Genomic DNA, 14,548 nt, shown 5'->3' with positions numbered 1-14,548 from the left:
AGGGCTGAAGCATATAACAAACGTGGAGAGATAAGGATGGAGTATATATTTTACAAATCGGTACTAATTGATTTAGACACCGAAGGATATAGCTTATAGGGTTAAGAGAAAAATATAAGGATAATATATTACTATATCAAAAATTATGAGGAACTCTATGAAACAATGAAATGTAAATTTGAATCACTTTAAGCAAAATAAAATGATTCATGGACAAAGAAATGAGTAAAAACTCAGCTAAAAAATATTTGTGAGACGATCAAAACAAATATGAAGTTGTCATATTATGCATCAGAGTTAAGTATCTCTCTATAAAATGTCGATACTTGTTCCTGGTTCATTTAAGTGAGAAAATAGCTTGAACGTAGTATGGGTTGAAATATGCCGCAAAACTACTTTTTGCGTTTGACGTCGGATGAAGAAACTTTCTTCTGAAGAAAGGTTGGAAACGTCGAAAGAAATCAGGTAATGCGGATGGAATCTTCGTTTGAAGCTCCGAATGGAAAAAGTCTTCATTGACCGTTTATTTAAAGGTTCTTGAGCTATCAGGGATTCAGTTTCGGCAAACTTCCAAGAATTGAAATCGGTCATTCGTACAGTCCAGGGTTTCGTGTCGAAACACTTGTCAAGGAAAGGAATAGGAGAAATTCTTATATTCCTCTGAATATTTTTGGATATCGTTTCTACAGTGCTTTAAGAGTAGATTAGCCATTTACTAACGTTTTTGCCCTAAGGCGAAAGTGAATAAGGCTCGTGCTATAACCGATAGCGACTATAGAACTATTCTTAGTCATTTCCTGAACTTCCTTTCTCATTATACTAATCCGAACATCTAACATAAGTCGAGTTCCACTCACGCTTAAACAGAATCTTATGCGTGAGGTGGAAATTAATTAATTTATTTTAATTCTAAAATCCTGGGTCTTACATCTACTTAGCATTTAATTCCAGGATTAACTCACCCTTTCAACCCATCTTTTCATCTTTTCTTACCTTTCTATATAAAGTCCAACGTTTTCCCCTTTTCTTCACACTTTCACTTTCACATTTCTTACCCATATTCTCTCTAATCACTCAAACCAGTAGAAACCTTGCTGCTTACTTACTGAGTTTGCTCAACATTCAATGCTTCTCCCTGCATTCACCATCAACATTCCCAGAAATCATCCAAAGTTTCCACCCTTTTAAGGTAAACCCCATCTCCGTTTTTCCTTTGTACTTTTGTATTTCAACGCTGCATCTTACTTCATATATGTACCTTGCAATGTAAACCCAGAAACTCAACCCAAACTTTCCGAAACCCAGGAACATTGTATAGCGTTTAATATGTTTAATAACCAAAACTTCAAAACAAATTCTTTCCTCATCTCACACTTCTAAACTTTTACTTTCAGGACCTCTTTTGAAAATTGCTGCTAAACGTTCCCGTAAAATGACCTCCACCCCTTTAGTTCCACCTACTGCAGATTCCCTGTGGGTTGCTAGTAAAATTAGGAAACAATTTTCCAAACACTGTACCCCAAAAGCTGTGATAGATTTGGTCACCAAATACCAATTTAGGAAAGATGGTTTAGATGCCCACCTGGACATAATCCCTTGTTCCCTTGATGAGCCCTGCTGTTTTGGAAAGACAGACACCCAAGGGCGAAACTTTACATACCTTTTCGAAACCCTATTCTCCGAACTAAAGTACACCCTGCCCTTTTCTGATTTCACCTGTTCTGTATTGACTCTTCTAAATGTAGCCCCAACTCAACTTCATGGTAATGCCTGGGCTTACCTAAAAGTTAGACGTGAATACGTTTCGCTTGCCACTGCTAGAGGTTTAGGGCTATTTACTTTGTACAAAAGTGACTATAAACATTTCAAAGGGAAATTCTTCAAACTTCGCGAATCCGAACAATGTAAAGACGTATTCTATTTTGATGACGGAAGTCCACGATTTCTATTTTACTGGACGAACCAATATGAAGTTGTAACACCCCGATTTCGGTGGCGTCACTTTAGTAACCAAAATAAACTTAATGCGGAAAAACGTGAATATATTTTTTTTTCCGATAATAACTAAGACAAGACTGAAATAAATAAAACCCAACAATAACAATAAACGGAACTAATATACAATATATAAACAGCCCCCACACTAGGTAGCAACCTCGTCACGAGTAACCTCCAGTGACGGAAAGTAGAAAAGATAACGCCCGTAGGCAATATGTACAAACCAAAAGAAAGTTCAAGTGTCCGCAACACTATCCCTTGAAAATGAGAATAAGTCAGCCCAGATGGCCTAAAACAAGACCTCCTAAGTCCAACCAACTCTCTGTGATTCCCGCAAAGAAACTACACAAAAAGCTATCGGCGGGAAAACTACCCTGTTCCCAAAGGAAAACATAATGATGTTCAGAGCTAAGACTCTACTCCTACACTAATCCCATCTCGAGGAGCTCACACTAACACCCAAATCCTACATGCTAGCGTAACCGTCGTCCGAATCTGAATCCAGAGCGACCAAGCCTATGTACACCATCTGTCCTCCTCTCGCAACCACGATGCGCTCCTGTTCCAGCATCTCAACCCTAGTTCCCCCCGAAGGGTGAACTGTCATGGACCAGCCCGCCAAAGACATCTGACAAAGGGCGTTTGTCCGCCAAAGCACACACAGAAGACGCGAGGGTCAACTCCAAAGAATTATGTAAATAATAGCAAGGATAGATACAGATAATAGAATAGCCACTTAGGCTTATAACTAGGGATAACATCCTAGGGTTGCATATTCCACAATGAATATAAACGACAGTAAATCACAGTTAACATGCCTCAAGTAGAACTAACAAGTATCAAAACACACTCATCAACTAAGTCAGTATGCATGCTGCATGAAATGATATGCAGGTTAACCCAGTCAACCAATATGCAATCCGGAACGGATGGACATCAAACGGATCAGCCCTAACACCAGCCACGGTGGGACCATTTCGGCCCGCGTGCCTCTTACACCACACAAAGGTAGTCAGATCAGCCGTAACCCGTAGGTCTGCCATTTCGGTCTGCTACAAGAGACGTCTACAGACGCTCTTACACGGAAATCCGGGTCTTATGACCATTTTGGAATCCGACGAGGTCCAGAGTACGTCCTGTGTTAATACCCCATTAATGTTGCATGAATGCAGGATGATTAGTCAAACAACGTCTCCGAATCTCACTCGACACGTCGCCACGTGTTCTAGGCAAATTAAAGTCTCTAAAAGCTTACCCTAAGGTAAAGTCGATTCTGCGACAAAAGACACTTCTCCTCATCAACACATAACTCATGATGATTCCAAATCATCCGACTCATCTCAATCCGATGGTCGTAACTGCTCAACGAGCAAGAGTATCAACATACTCGGAAACTAACGGTTTCCCGGACTTATCCCCAGGATAGCCCAACAACACATAGCTGCTCCAACAGCACAAGAGCATCAACATACTCAACCCTTCTCAACTTCCTCAACGATTGGATCCGACGACACTTCTCGTTTTCCAAAAACTAAGATTTGCATCCGAAGCTTCCTTTCGAGTTTATTATCATTAATTGAAGGTTTAGAGGTTGTTTAATGTCTTATGAGTTTTCATTACAAAATAATATCCTTTTAGTCTTATCGCAAATCCTATAAGTTCTCGGGATCTCCAAATCCCCAATTACACCAGAGAATGTCTCGATCCAAAGAACATTATAACAAGGTCCGAATCTCATTCGTCCTATCAAATTTTCTCAAAACTCTGAAAATAAAATCGGCATGACCTGCCCGCTATTCTCACCACTCAGAATCTCAGATTACAGTGCAGAACATATTTAAATCAGCACAATCAACAAGCATGTCATGTATCCATACATCTCAGAATAAACACTTAGCACTTAGCATATAAAGCATGCACCACACATCCTAGATTACCGACATAGCACGTAGCATGTAAGTCAATCATCAAAAACATTCAGTAGATGCTGTAAGATCAAGTTTTGATCTAGTAGTACAACTCTATGTTTTGATGATTACAAGTTAACCTTTTGATATGAACAATTGTGGTACTCTAACGTGTTTTTTCTGAGTGTGCTATTTACAGGCTCTGACCTCAACTCAATCTCACACAAATCAGAAGCACTGTGTATAAAGGGTAACCCAAGCAACGCTTTCGCATTCACCATGTTCAGTATGAACAGTGGAAAAACTTCAGAAGTTCTGAAGCTATACAAACTCTGATGTGGACTCAGTCGCTAGAAGCTCTGAAGATCCAGAAGTTCTGATAGCCAAGAAACACTGAAGGTTCAGATGTTCTGATGGTGTAGAAGACTCTGAAGATCCAGAAGCTGAATAGTGGAAACTCTGAAGTCCAGAAGCAAGAAACTCTGAAGGCCATGTTCTTCCCTCTGAGTTCAGAATCAGAAGATACAATGGTCAGAGGATCTGTGCTTTCCCTCTGACTCTGATCAACCGGCTTCACAAGTTCCAATATGAAGTATTCCCCTGATCAGAAGTCTCCTAGGTTAAAAGGTCAAGTCGCTATCCAAGTACAAAAGCAAGTGTACCTTCCTGACGACCTACCTAACGTTCTCAGCCACAGCAGAAGCTGGATTTTCCAGAACTGCCCTCCAACGGTAGCATTTCCCATGCAACGCTCAACCCTAATCCTTGGAGTATATATAGAGGCTGAAGATTGAAAGAAGCGAGGAGAATTGTAGAAACAACACACACACGCAAGACATATTCAAAATATTCTAAGCTTTCTTTCATCTGAAATTCATTGTGTTTACTATCAGCTTTTTAGAAACAAATTTCTTGTAAACAATTCTTTGATAAACAGTTTGTTTAGTTCCTTTAGGAGATCAAGGTTGATCGGATCCTAGAGAAGACTAAGAGAGTGAATCTTAGTGTGAGCTAAGTCAGTGTAATTGTTAGTCACTTGTAGGTTTCAAGTGCAGTTGTAACTCTTACCTGATTAGTGGATTGCCTTCATTCTAAGAAGGAAGAAATCACCTTAACGGGTGGACTGGAGTAGCTTGAGTGATTTATCAAGTGAACCAGGATAAAATCCTTGTGTGTTTTTCTATCTCTTATCTTTAGCACTTAAGTTCTCGAAAGATTTGTCAAAATCTTTAAGGTGGTAGTTTTGTACTGAAAACGTTATTCAAACCCCCCCTTTCTACCGTTTTTCATACCTTCAGATGCATCATCTACATTGTCAGCCGAAGCCTCAGAAAACATTTTCCAATCACACACAATCCAGTGCATAAACAGTAAACAATGTCGAAAGCATCGACCCTAAGCATTAACTAGAGATTCAGTGAGAAGCCCTCACCTGAAGATTCTTCAGGATAGTTCTCTAGCTCTTCCTCACAATCAAAGCCTTGCTCCTCTAGGAATTCCTCAAAATCACCTTTAGAGCAAAACCAGAGAAACACTATCAGAATCTATCGGAAACTAAGCTATCAATACGCACTAAGGTTACATGAAGCAGTATATACTTCGAGGTACGATAATCTAGCGCGAAAGGACAAGTTTTCGGAAAAGGAAATTTTCCTCCTCTCCCCTATAGGGCTCGGCCACTTTTCACAATTGTGGGATTCGATTTTTCTTCAATCAAACTTGGTTCCTATGCTATCATTAGCCGTAACTAAGGGTATTCTGAACTCGGAAAAATTATCGGATCGAAAACTGTCGCAGGGGTATTTTGGTCATGATTTTTAACTTAGAATTTCAAAACTGAAATCCCAAAAACCAAATTTTGCAGGGACGTCACCAACGACGTTTATGACAACTAATCCTACTAGCACTAAGCTAAGGCGATAGTTTTCAGCCTAAAGGTTGAAGCTTTACTCCAAAAACTCCAAAAATGGGTATTTAAGGCTAAAATTGATTCCGGCGGAAATCCGGCGGCGTAACGGAAAATCTAACCGGGCCGAAGTGATCTTGGGCATGTAAGGGAGAGGTTTAGAATCAGAAATGAAATATTCAGGATAGTTTTGCAAAAACCTCAAAACTATCAGCTCAGAAAAGTCTACAGAAAAGCTATGGAAAAAGCGATCAGAGGTAAGGATTAACGACTATACCTCGAAACCTTGAAGTAGCAACTAACGGATCAACGATCAAGCAAGTAATGAAGAAAAACTCTTCTTCCTTCTTCCTTGTTGAAGCTCGCGGCCTTGGAGAGAAAATGGAGGAGTTTTGTGTTTTTTTCTCACTTGCTTGCTATATATAGAAGATGGAAATTCGCGGGAAAATGAAAGTTTCGCGAATCTGATTTTTCTGGCGTCATTCTCCATGAATTCTAAGATATGTTTTGGCGAAAGAATTCCAAAACTAAAATGAGGTCTCCTTGTATATTAGGTAACTAATGCAAAGTCGGTGCACAGTCGGTGTAAAAACTATTTTACCCGATAAGTTACTTTTTGCATCGATTGTCGGAATGAAAAACTTCCTTCTGAAGAAAGATTGAAATCATCAAGAGAAATGGGTGTACGCGTGTAGAATCTTCAGTTGAAGCTCTGAATAGAAAAAGTCTTCATTGTCGGTTGATTCTAGGGTTTTGAAAAACCAGGGATTCGGTTTCGGCAAACTTCCGATGATCGGAATCGGACGTTCGTAGATCCTAGAGTTTCGCCTCGAAACGATTTTGATATATGGAAAAAGAGAAGTTCTAATATTTCTCTGAAGATTTTTGGAATTAACTTCCGTCGTGCCTAAAAGTGAAAAACTAGCTATATACTAGGGTTTCTGACCTAGGTGTAAGCGTATAACGATCGTGCTATAACTTTTTCGACATCAATACGATCCTCAGACTTTTCCTGAACTTTCTCCTTCATAAATTTATTTCATTAAATAAACTCTTGTTCAGGTTTTCCCTTCACGATATATTAAGCCTAGTCGTAAATGGAAATCTCTTCCACTTTTTCTAAGCTTAAAAACTTGGGTCTTACAGAAGTCATCATCAAACTTCCCGATGATGCCTTGACTAAAGAAGAACTAGTAGATTGCCAACTTTTGTCTGGCTTAGGATTGAACCTTGCAGATTTTATGACCGCCCTTTCTAAGAATGAAGTGGGTAAATATATTGGTAAGGCAACCATTTAGCATTTCACTTTTCCCCTTTCAATGCAAAAAATCTTCTAATACTCTAACATCATTTTTGTTTTTATAGGAAAAATGGCTCGCCTCGCTGAAAATGATATCCTCCGATTTCGTCGTGAACAACAAGCTGATCGTGAAAAAAGAAATCCTGCTAAGTCCATTGTTGATCAAGACACCAGTCATTCTGGTATCGAATCTGGTCGCCCCTCTGAGAAGAAGAAGAAAAATGACGATCCTGTTTCAACCAAAAGCAAGACTTCCAATCAAACCTCACTGGAAAAATTTGTGACCAAAGGTCCAAATTTGGAGGCGAACAAAGGATGCTCATCAAGTTTTCCACCCCCTTGCTGGAAGAACCTGTTGAAGGAATTTGAAGAGTTAACTTCGGAAGATGTGACTTCCCTTTGGGACTTTAAAATTGATTTCAAATCTTTGGTGGAGACAAATCTAGTGTTTGAGGCGGACCGTGAGAAGGTGAGGAAACTTGGCCTGAAAGAAGCCTGTCAATCTATGATGACGAAAGGCTTGGAGATTGCTGCTATCTCCAAGATGATTGATCTTGAATCTGCTGGATTTGACGGTCTTGCTTCCGCCAAACTTGTTGAGGAGAAAGAAAATGAACTTGGAAAGATGAAAGCTACACTGAAATTGTTGGATAAGTCCAACAAGGCTAATGAGAAAAAAGCCGCGGATTTGGCTTTAGAATTGGAAAATTTGAAGAAGACCTCTGAAGAAAACAATGCTTCTATTCAAGCATTGAATGAAGAAAATAGCAAAGTGAAAGCTGATCTTGCGCAACTAACTGTTGTGCATAATCAAATGTTCGAAGAGAACTCCACGATGAAAACAGAAGTTGCTGAGTTGAAGTGTTCCGTGCTGGATCAATTTGAAGCTGGCTTTGCTAAAGCGATAACTCAAGTCACTTTCCTCAATCCTGACCTGGCTATTAACTTGGAGGGCACAGACCCTTATGCTCGCATCGTGGATGAGAAAATGGTTAGCCCGGATAACGCGGATGAAGAGGGTGAAGAAGAAGAAGAAGAAAAGGAAAATGAAGGAGAAAATGCCAACAACAAGGAAGGAGGAGGCGAAACCAACTAAGCTTTTACATCCTGTATCCCCTTTCCTTTCATCTTTCTATGTAAAGGCTTCAAGCCTCTTTTGCTTTAAGTTCCTTTATTTTCCTTGCTTCTATGTAACAACTTTTCCATCAATGCAATGAAATTCCTTCAGTGTTACATATTTGTACGAGAATTTCCTCATCCAAAATCTTCAGACAATCCCTTTATCTCAACCAAAACATTTTATATCTTCAAAATAATCAACAAAATTTCTTCACCTCACTTGGGAATTCTAGAAACAACCTATGCTCTAACTAAGTACCAAGACTAAAAACATAATATCGAATATTAAAGCGTAAATTTTAACTTAGTAAAAACTCCATTTACTAACCTTTGAAATAGAACCAGTGCCGTTCAATTTTTCTTTAAGAATCATTTCACCCCTTGTGCTGAATATATCAATATAACCGTAAATCCAATCTCATAGATTGTGGAGAATTTTATATCAATCAACTACTTTGGAATCATAAGGCCTTTGTAAATATAACTTAGTCAAATTTTTCATTTCTTGACTTAGTTATCCATGGAAATCAAAGTCTCAATATTTGATTTCATTAGTATGCTCGCGTGGAGACTTGTGCTTATTTTGGACAAGCTTAAATCCAATTTAAGGCTGTGCTTATGAATTCGTGGTCAAATGCTATAGTTTTAAGAGACTTACTCTTTCTCAATTGTCTAACATCGCCCAATTGATAGACCTTAGTTGATACGTTCCTATATGAGAACAAATAAAATGTTATGCACATGAACATTTTAAAAGGTTATGCCTCGTTAAAAACTCTCCCGCCTGGGGTAGAGAAAAGAGTGCATACCTGTTATTCATTAATATATGATGCCTCATTAAAAACTCTCCTATTCAGGTAGAGAAAAGAGCACACCAAACTTAGTCTTACACAACAAACATAGTCTTTAAACAACACACTGAAACAACATAATTTTCCACACGCAAACTAAAACAACTGACATAGTCTTCCACGCATACAAACTGAAACAAACTGTACAACACATAGCAACTGGATGAACATCTTGCACTTCAACTGTAATAGTAATGAAGATGTTGTGCATTCCAAGCCCTTGGTATTCTTCGCCCAGACAACTCTTCCAAGTGGTACGCCCCTTGTCCCAATTCCCTTCGAATTCTGTACGGTCCTTCCCAATTTGGCGACAGCTTCGAATCATCTGGTCCTCTCGTTTTTCTTCTCAGCACCAAGTCACCTACTTCCATCTGTCTTGGAACTACCCTTGCATTGTAACGTCTTTCTGACCTTTGCTTTACCACTGCCTGCCTCAAACGAACCTCTGCATGAGTCTCCTCAACTAAATTCAAATCAACAAGTCTATTCATATCATTATGTTCTTCATCATAAGTTGCCACCCTGAATGTTACATCCTGCACTTCCACTGGAATCATCGCATCCACTCCATAAGTTAACTTGAACAGTGATTCGCCAGTCGTTGATTGTGGTGTTGTATTATACGCCCAAATAACAGTAATCAATTCGTCAGCCCATAACCCTTTTGCTTCGCCCAAACGTTTCTTGATCCCATTTAGAATTACCTTATTTGCAGACTCCACTTGCCCATTTGACTATGGGTGCTCCACAGAAGCAAAACGCATCTCAATGCCCATTTCCGCACAAAAATTCTTCACACTTCTACTTGTAAACTGTGTCCCATTATCTGAGATGATTGTGGCCGAAACACCAAATCTACAAACTATCTTCCTTCAATAAAACTTCTTAACTTTCTCTGCTGTTATCTTCGCCATTGACTCCACCTCAATCCACTTGGTAAAATAATCCACTGCAACTAAGATGAATCTAACTTGTGAACCTGCTGGAGTGAAAGGTCCCAAGATATCTACGCCCCACATTGCAAATGGCCATGATGAACTCATTGAACTTAATGTTTCCGGCGGTGCTCTGTGCAAATCTGCATACAACTGACACTTTTCACACTTTTTTGCATATTCCATGCAATCTGACCTCAGTGTTGGCCAATAAAACCCTGCCCTCAAAACTTTTGCAGCCAAAGATCTTCCACCTACATGACTCGCACAAACTCCCTCATGCACCTCAAACATGATTCTATCCGCCTCCTCTTTAGAAACGCATCTCAACAATGGGATCTCGACTCCTCTTCTGTATAACAGATCGCCCAATAGAGTATAATGACTTGCCTCACGAATCTGATCTTTAGTGAACAAATGCAAATCAGCTCCCTCTGCTTCCAAGCATAACTTAATTTGACTCATCCAATCTTGATCAATCACCATTGGAATGGCCATAACTTCCTCATTTTCCACACTTGGACTATTTAAAACTTCCTGAATTACTGATTTATTATTCCCCGGTTTCTTAGTGCTTGCTAATTTTGACAAAATGTCAGCCCTTGTATTCTCCTCTCGCGGAACATGATTAATCTGCACTTTCTCCACCTGCTTCATTAAATTCTGCGCTTTTGTCAAATACTTGGCCAACTGTGCATCCTTCGCCTGGTATTCTCCTTGAATTTGTCTTGAAACTATCTGTGAACCTGTTTTGATTCTGATATTCCGTACGCCTATTTCAATTGCAAGTCTTAAACCTGCAATTATGGCTTCATACTCTGCTTGATTGTTGCTTGCTTTGAAATCAAACTTTAATGACTGTTCAATTGTTACGCCTCCGGGTCCTTCCAGAATCACTCCAGCTCCACTGCCTTTGACATTAGATGAACCATCCACTGACAAGCTCCACTCACCTTGTTCTTCATTCTTTTCTTCTGGAGACATCTCATTAACAAAATCAATCAAAGTTTGTGCTTTAAATTACCCTTTTTTCTCAAATGAAATCCCAAACTCTGACAATTCTACAGCCCATGAAACCATTCTTCCTGCTAGATCAGACTTTTGCAACACTTGGCGAAGTGGCAAATCAGTTTTGACTACCACTGGAAAGCCTTGGAAATAAGGTCTTAACTTCCTAGCGGATATAATCAAGGCTAAGGCAGCCTTTTCAATTTTTTGATATCTCACTTCTGCTCCTTGAAGTGCATGACTCACAAAATATATGATCCTCAAATCATCTTTAATTTCTTGCAACAAGACTGAGCTAATAGCATTATCAGATATTGAAATAAACATTGACAGTGAAATACCTGGCATTGGCTTTGATAATATTGGTGGCTTTGATAAATGCTCCTTTAGATTTTGAAACGCCACTTCACATTCTTCTGTCCATTGAAACGCCTTATTTTTCCTTAGACATTGGAAAAATGGAGCTGATTTGTTTCCAGAACACGGCAGGAATCTTGCTAGAGCTGCAATTCTTCCAGTTAATTTCTGTACATCTTTCACTGAGGTGGGGCTTCGCATTTCAAGAATGGCCTTACATTTATCAGGATTTACCTCAATTCCCCTTCTTGTGATCATAAAACCCATAAACTTTCCACTCTGAATCCCAAACGAGCACTTCTCTGGAATAACTCTCATATTATGCTACCTGAGTTCCCTAAAAGCTTCGCCCAAATCAGAACAATGTGTTAACATTTCATATGATTTAACCACCATGTCATCAACGTAGATTTCCATGTTTCGCCCCACTTGCTTATCAAACACTTTCTCCATCAACCTTGGATAAGTTGCACCTGCATTCTTGAGCCCAAAAGGCATAGTTTGATAACAATAATTCGCCTGATTTGTCATGAAAGCTGTTTTCTCTTCATCTGGTTCATACGTTCTGATTTGATGATATCCTGAATATGCATCCATTAGGCTAAGCATTCCAAATCCCGACGCTTTATCCACAAGTTTGTCAATATTTGGCAGAGGATACGAATCCTTCGGACAATGTTTGTTCAAATTCGTATAATCAGTACACATTCTCCATTTTCCATTAGCCTTTTTCACCATAACCACATTCGCCAACCACGTTGGATACTTTACCTCTCTGATAAACCCAGCTTTCAATAGTTTGTTAGTCTCTACCTTTACAACTTCTGCCTTTTCTTCGCCCATCTTTCTTTTAAACTGAACAATTGGCTTCGCTCCTAGATTTAAAGCTAACTTATGACAGATAAATTCCGGATCAATTTCCGAAAGGTCTTTCGCACTCCATGCAAACAAATCCATGTTCTCAGCCAAAAGTTTCACTAACCTGTCTTGCTAACTTGCTGATAAGCTCGTGCCAACTTTCAGACTCCTTTTGCCAATGACCACAAGTTTGGTTTCTTCTTCTGATGTCATCTTGTTTTCTATAAACCCATCTCGAGGATCCAGACTTGTTTCGCCTTGATTCACTTCAACCTCATAAACCCGATGTCCCTCTTTCACAGCTTTCTTTCCCATATGTCCATACTGCTTGAAGCTTTCTGAATAGCATTTTCTGGATATAATTTGATCAGCCTTCAAGACTCCAACTCCCCATTTGCTTAATGGATACTTGACTATCAAATGTCTAGTTGAAGTAATCGCCCCCAATCTGTTCAACGAGGGTCTCCCAATGAGCACATTATACGGCGAAGTACATTTTACTACTAGAAACTTAATAGCAAATGTCTCCGCATTTTTTCCTTCGCCAAAAACAGTCGTCAGTTCCACATAACCTCTAAGAAATACTTTTTCTCCCGAAAAACCCACTAAAGATCCATCATAAGGTAACAAATCAGATTCTGTCAGCCCCAACTTTTCAAAAGCATCACCATAAATTAAATCTGCAGAACTTCCTTGGTCCAACAACACCCTCTCAATTTCATACTCAGCAATTGTTAACATCACCACAATGGGATCGTCTTCATGAGGCTGAACCCCCTCAAAATCTCGCACAGTGAAAGTAATGTCTGGCTGGTTGGTTGCCCAACTTCCCCAATCATTAGAATAAACAACATTAATTGAATGAACATACCTTTTTCGAGCTGAATTAGTTGTTCCTCCACCACGAAATCCACCAAAGATAGAATGAATTCGCCCCTTCGCTTTTCCTTTTGCTTGTTTACCCCGATCTTCATTCACAATCTCCTTTCCATCTTCAGTTCGTTTTGTTGAAGTTCCTGCCTCATTAGAATCACTTCGCCCTTCCAATTGTTTCAAGCATCCGGCCTTCAGCAATTTATCAATCTCTTTCTTTAGAGTAAAGCAATCATCAGTATTATGACCTGAGATCCTGTGATATTCACACCACTTTGTTTTGTCCACGTTTCCTGTTGACTGCTTCGGTTGACGAGGAAAACGAATGACATTCGCCTCCAAGCACGTGTGTAAAGCTTCAGTTAAATTGACCGCCAAAGGAGTAACACGATCATTTTGATTTCGAGTCCACGTCATCAAGTGTCCCGGTCCACGTACACCATACGGTTGAGCACGATTTTTGAAATGAGAATGGTTACCAAATCGATTATCATAACGGTTCCGATTATTAAATCCTCTATCTCCACGTTCGGTCCAAACCTTCGAATACTGTTCAGCAAACTGCTGTTTTTGCCCTGTAACTGCTACATTCGGGCGGTTGTTTTTTATCTGATCGCTTTGTTCCTCCCTGATGAATCCTTGCACACTTTCACGTAAATGCGCCACTGTTTCCACCGGCTTTCGGCTCAAATTACTGTTTAAGCTCCCAGGCCTTAAACCCAATTCAAAAGCTGCAACACAAATCTCCGGCATCTTATCCTCCAAATGAACAGACAATTGATTGAATCGCCCCATGTAAGACTGCAAAGTCTCATTCAGTCCCTGGCGAACGTTGAATAGCATCGCTGGAGTCACCTTTTGAGCACGACTAGTTGAGAACTGAGACAAGAACTTTGCCGACAATTCCGTGAAATTCACAATCGATCCCGCAGGCAGAGTTGTAAACCAAATCATCGCTGACTTCTTAAAAGTTGATGGAAGCATTTTGCACTTCAAAGCATCTGAAGCCCCCACAATAACCATTTTAGTGTTAAAATACACTAGATGGTCCTTCGGATCTGAATCACCATAATAAGAATCAAGCTTTAGTGTCTTCAAATTGTCAGGGACGGTTGTGTTTTCTATTTCCTCCGCAAAAGGTTTGAAATCCACCACCGTCTCAGCAATTCGTCGATCTCCCTCTCGTAGTCCTTGAGTCTGATTGAGATCAGTAAATTGATTTTGTAACTGTTGGTTGTGTTGACGAAGATCATTGAGATCATCCATAATCCGTTGAAGAACGTCAGGAGGAACATTAACCGGTTGGACATGATTCCTCTCCCCATTCACCCCGGATCAAGTCACCATTGCAGTGAAAAATGAAGCTTAGGAAAGTAACCTTCGGCCCCACGGTGGGCGCCAATGTTCAGGTATGGAACCACAGAACGGGCTAATCA

The 14,548-nt window shown here is 39.8% G+C and overlaps 3 protein-coding genes across 3 annotated transcripts in view; 1 reads left to right on the top strand and 2 right to left on the bottom strand.

The window, feature by feature from the left end:
* The window catches only part of LOC130745283 (uncharacterized), a 66,674-nt gene that overhangs the window by 32,001 nt on the left and 20,125 nt on the right, over window positions 1-14,548 (top strand). The window lies entirely within an intron of this gene.
* Window positions 9,954-11,000, bottom strand: LOC130744516 (uncharacterized). The gene has a single exon (XM_057596690.1). The coding sequence runs from the start codon at window positions 10,998-11,000 to the stop codon at window positions 9,954-9,956; it is 1,047 nt and encodes a 348-aa protein (XP_057452673.1).
* LOC130744514 (uncharacterized) lies at window positions 12,372-14,378 on the bottom strand. Its single transcript, XM_057596689.1, has one exon. It carries the CDS (start codon window positions 14,376-14,378, stop codon window positions 12,372-12,374), a length of 2,007 nt encoding a protein of 668 aa, XP_057452672.1.

The sequence above is a fragment of the Lotus japonicus genome, chromosome 3 (assembly GCF_012489685.1).
Source record: "Lotus japonicus ecotype B-129 chromosome 3, LjGifu_v1.2".
Classification (NCBI taxonomy): domain Eukaryota; kingdom Viridiplantae; phylum Streptophyta; class Magnoliopsida; order Fabales; family Fabaceae; genus Lotus; species Lotus japonicus.
The sequence above is the reverse complement of the archived record's forward strand: the minus strand, read 5'-3'. Positions and strand labels throughout refer to the sequence as shown.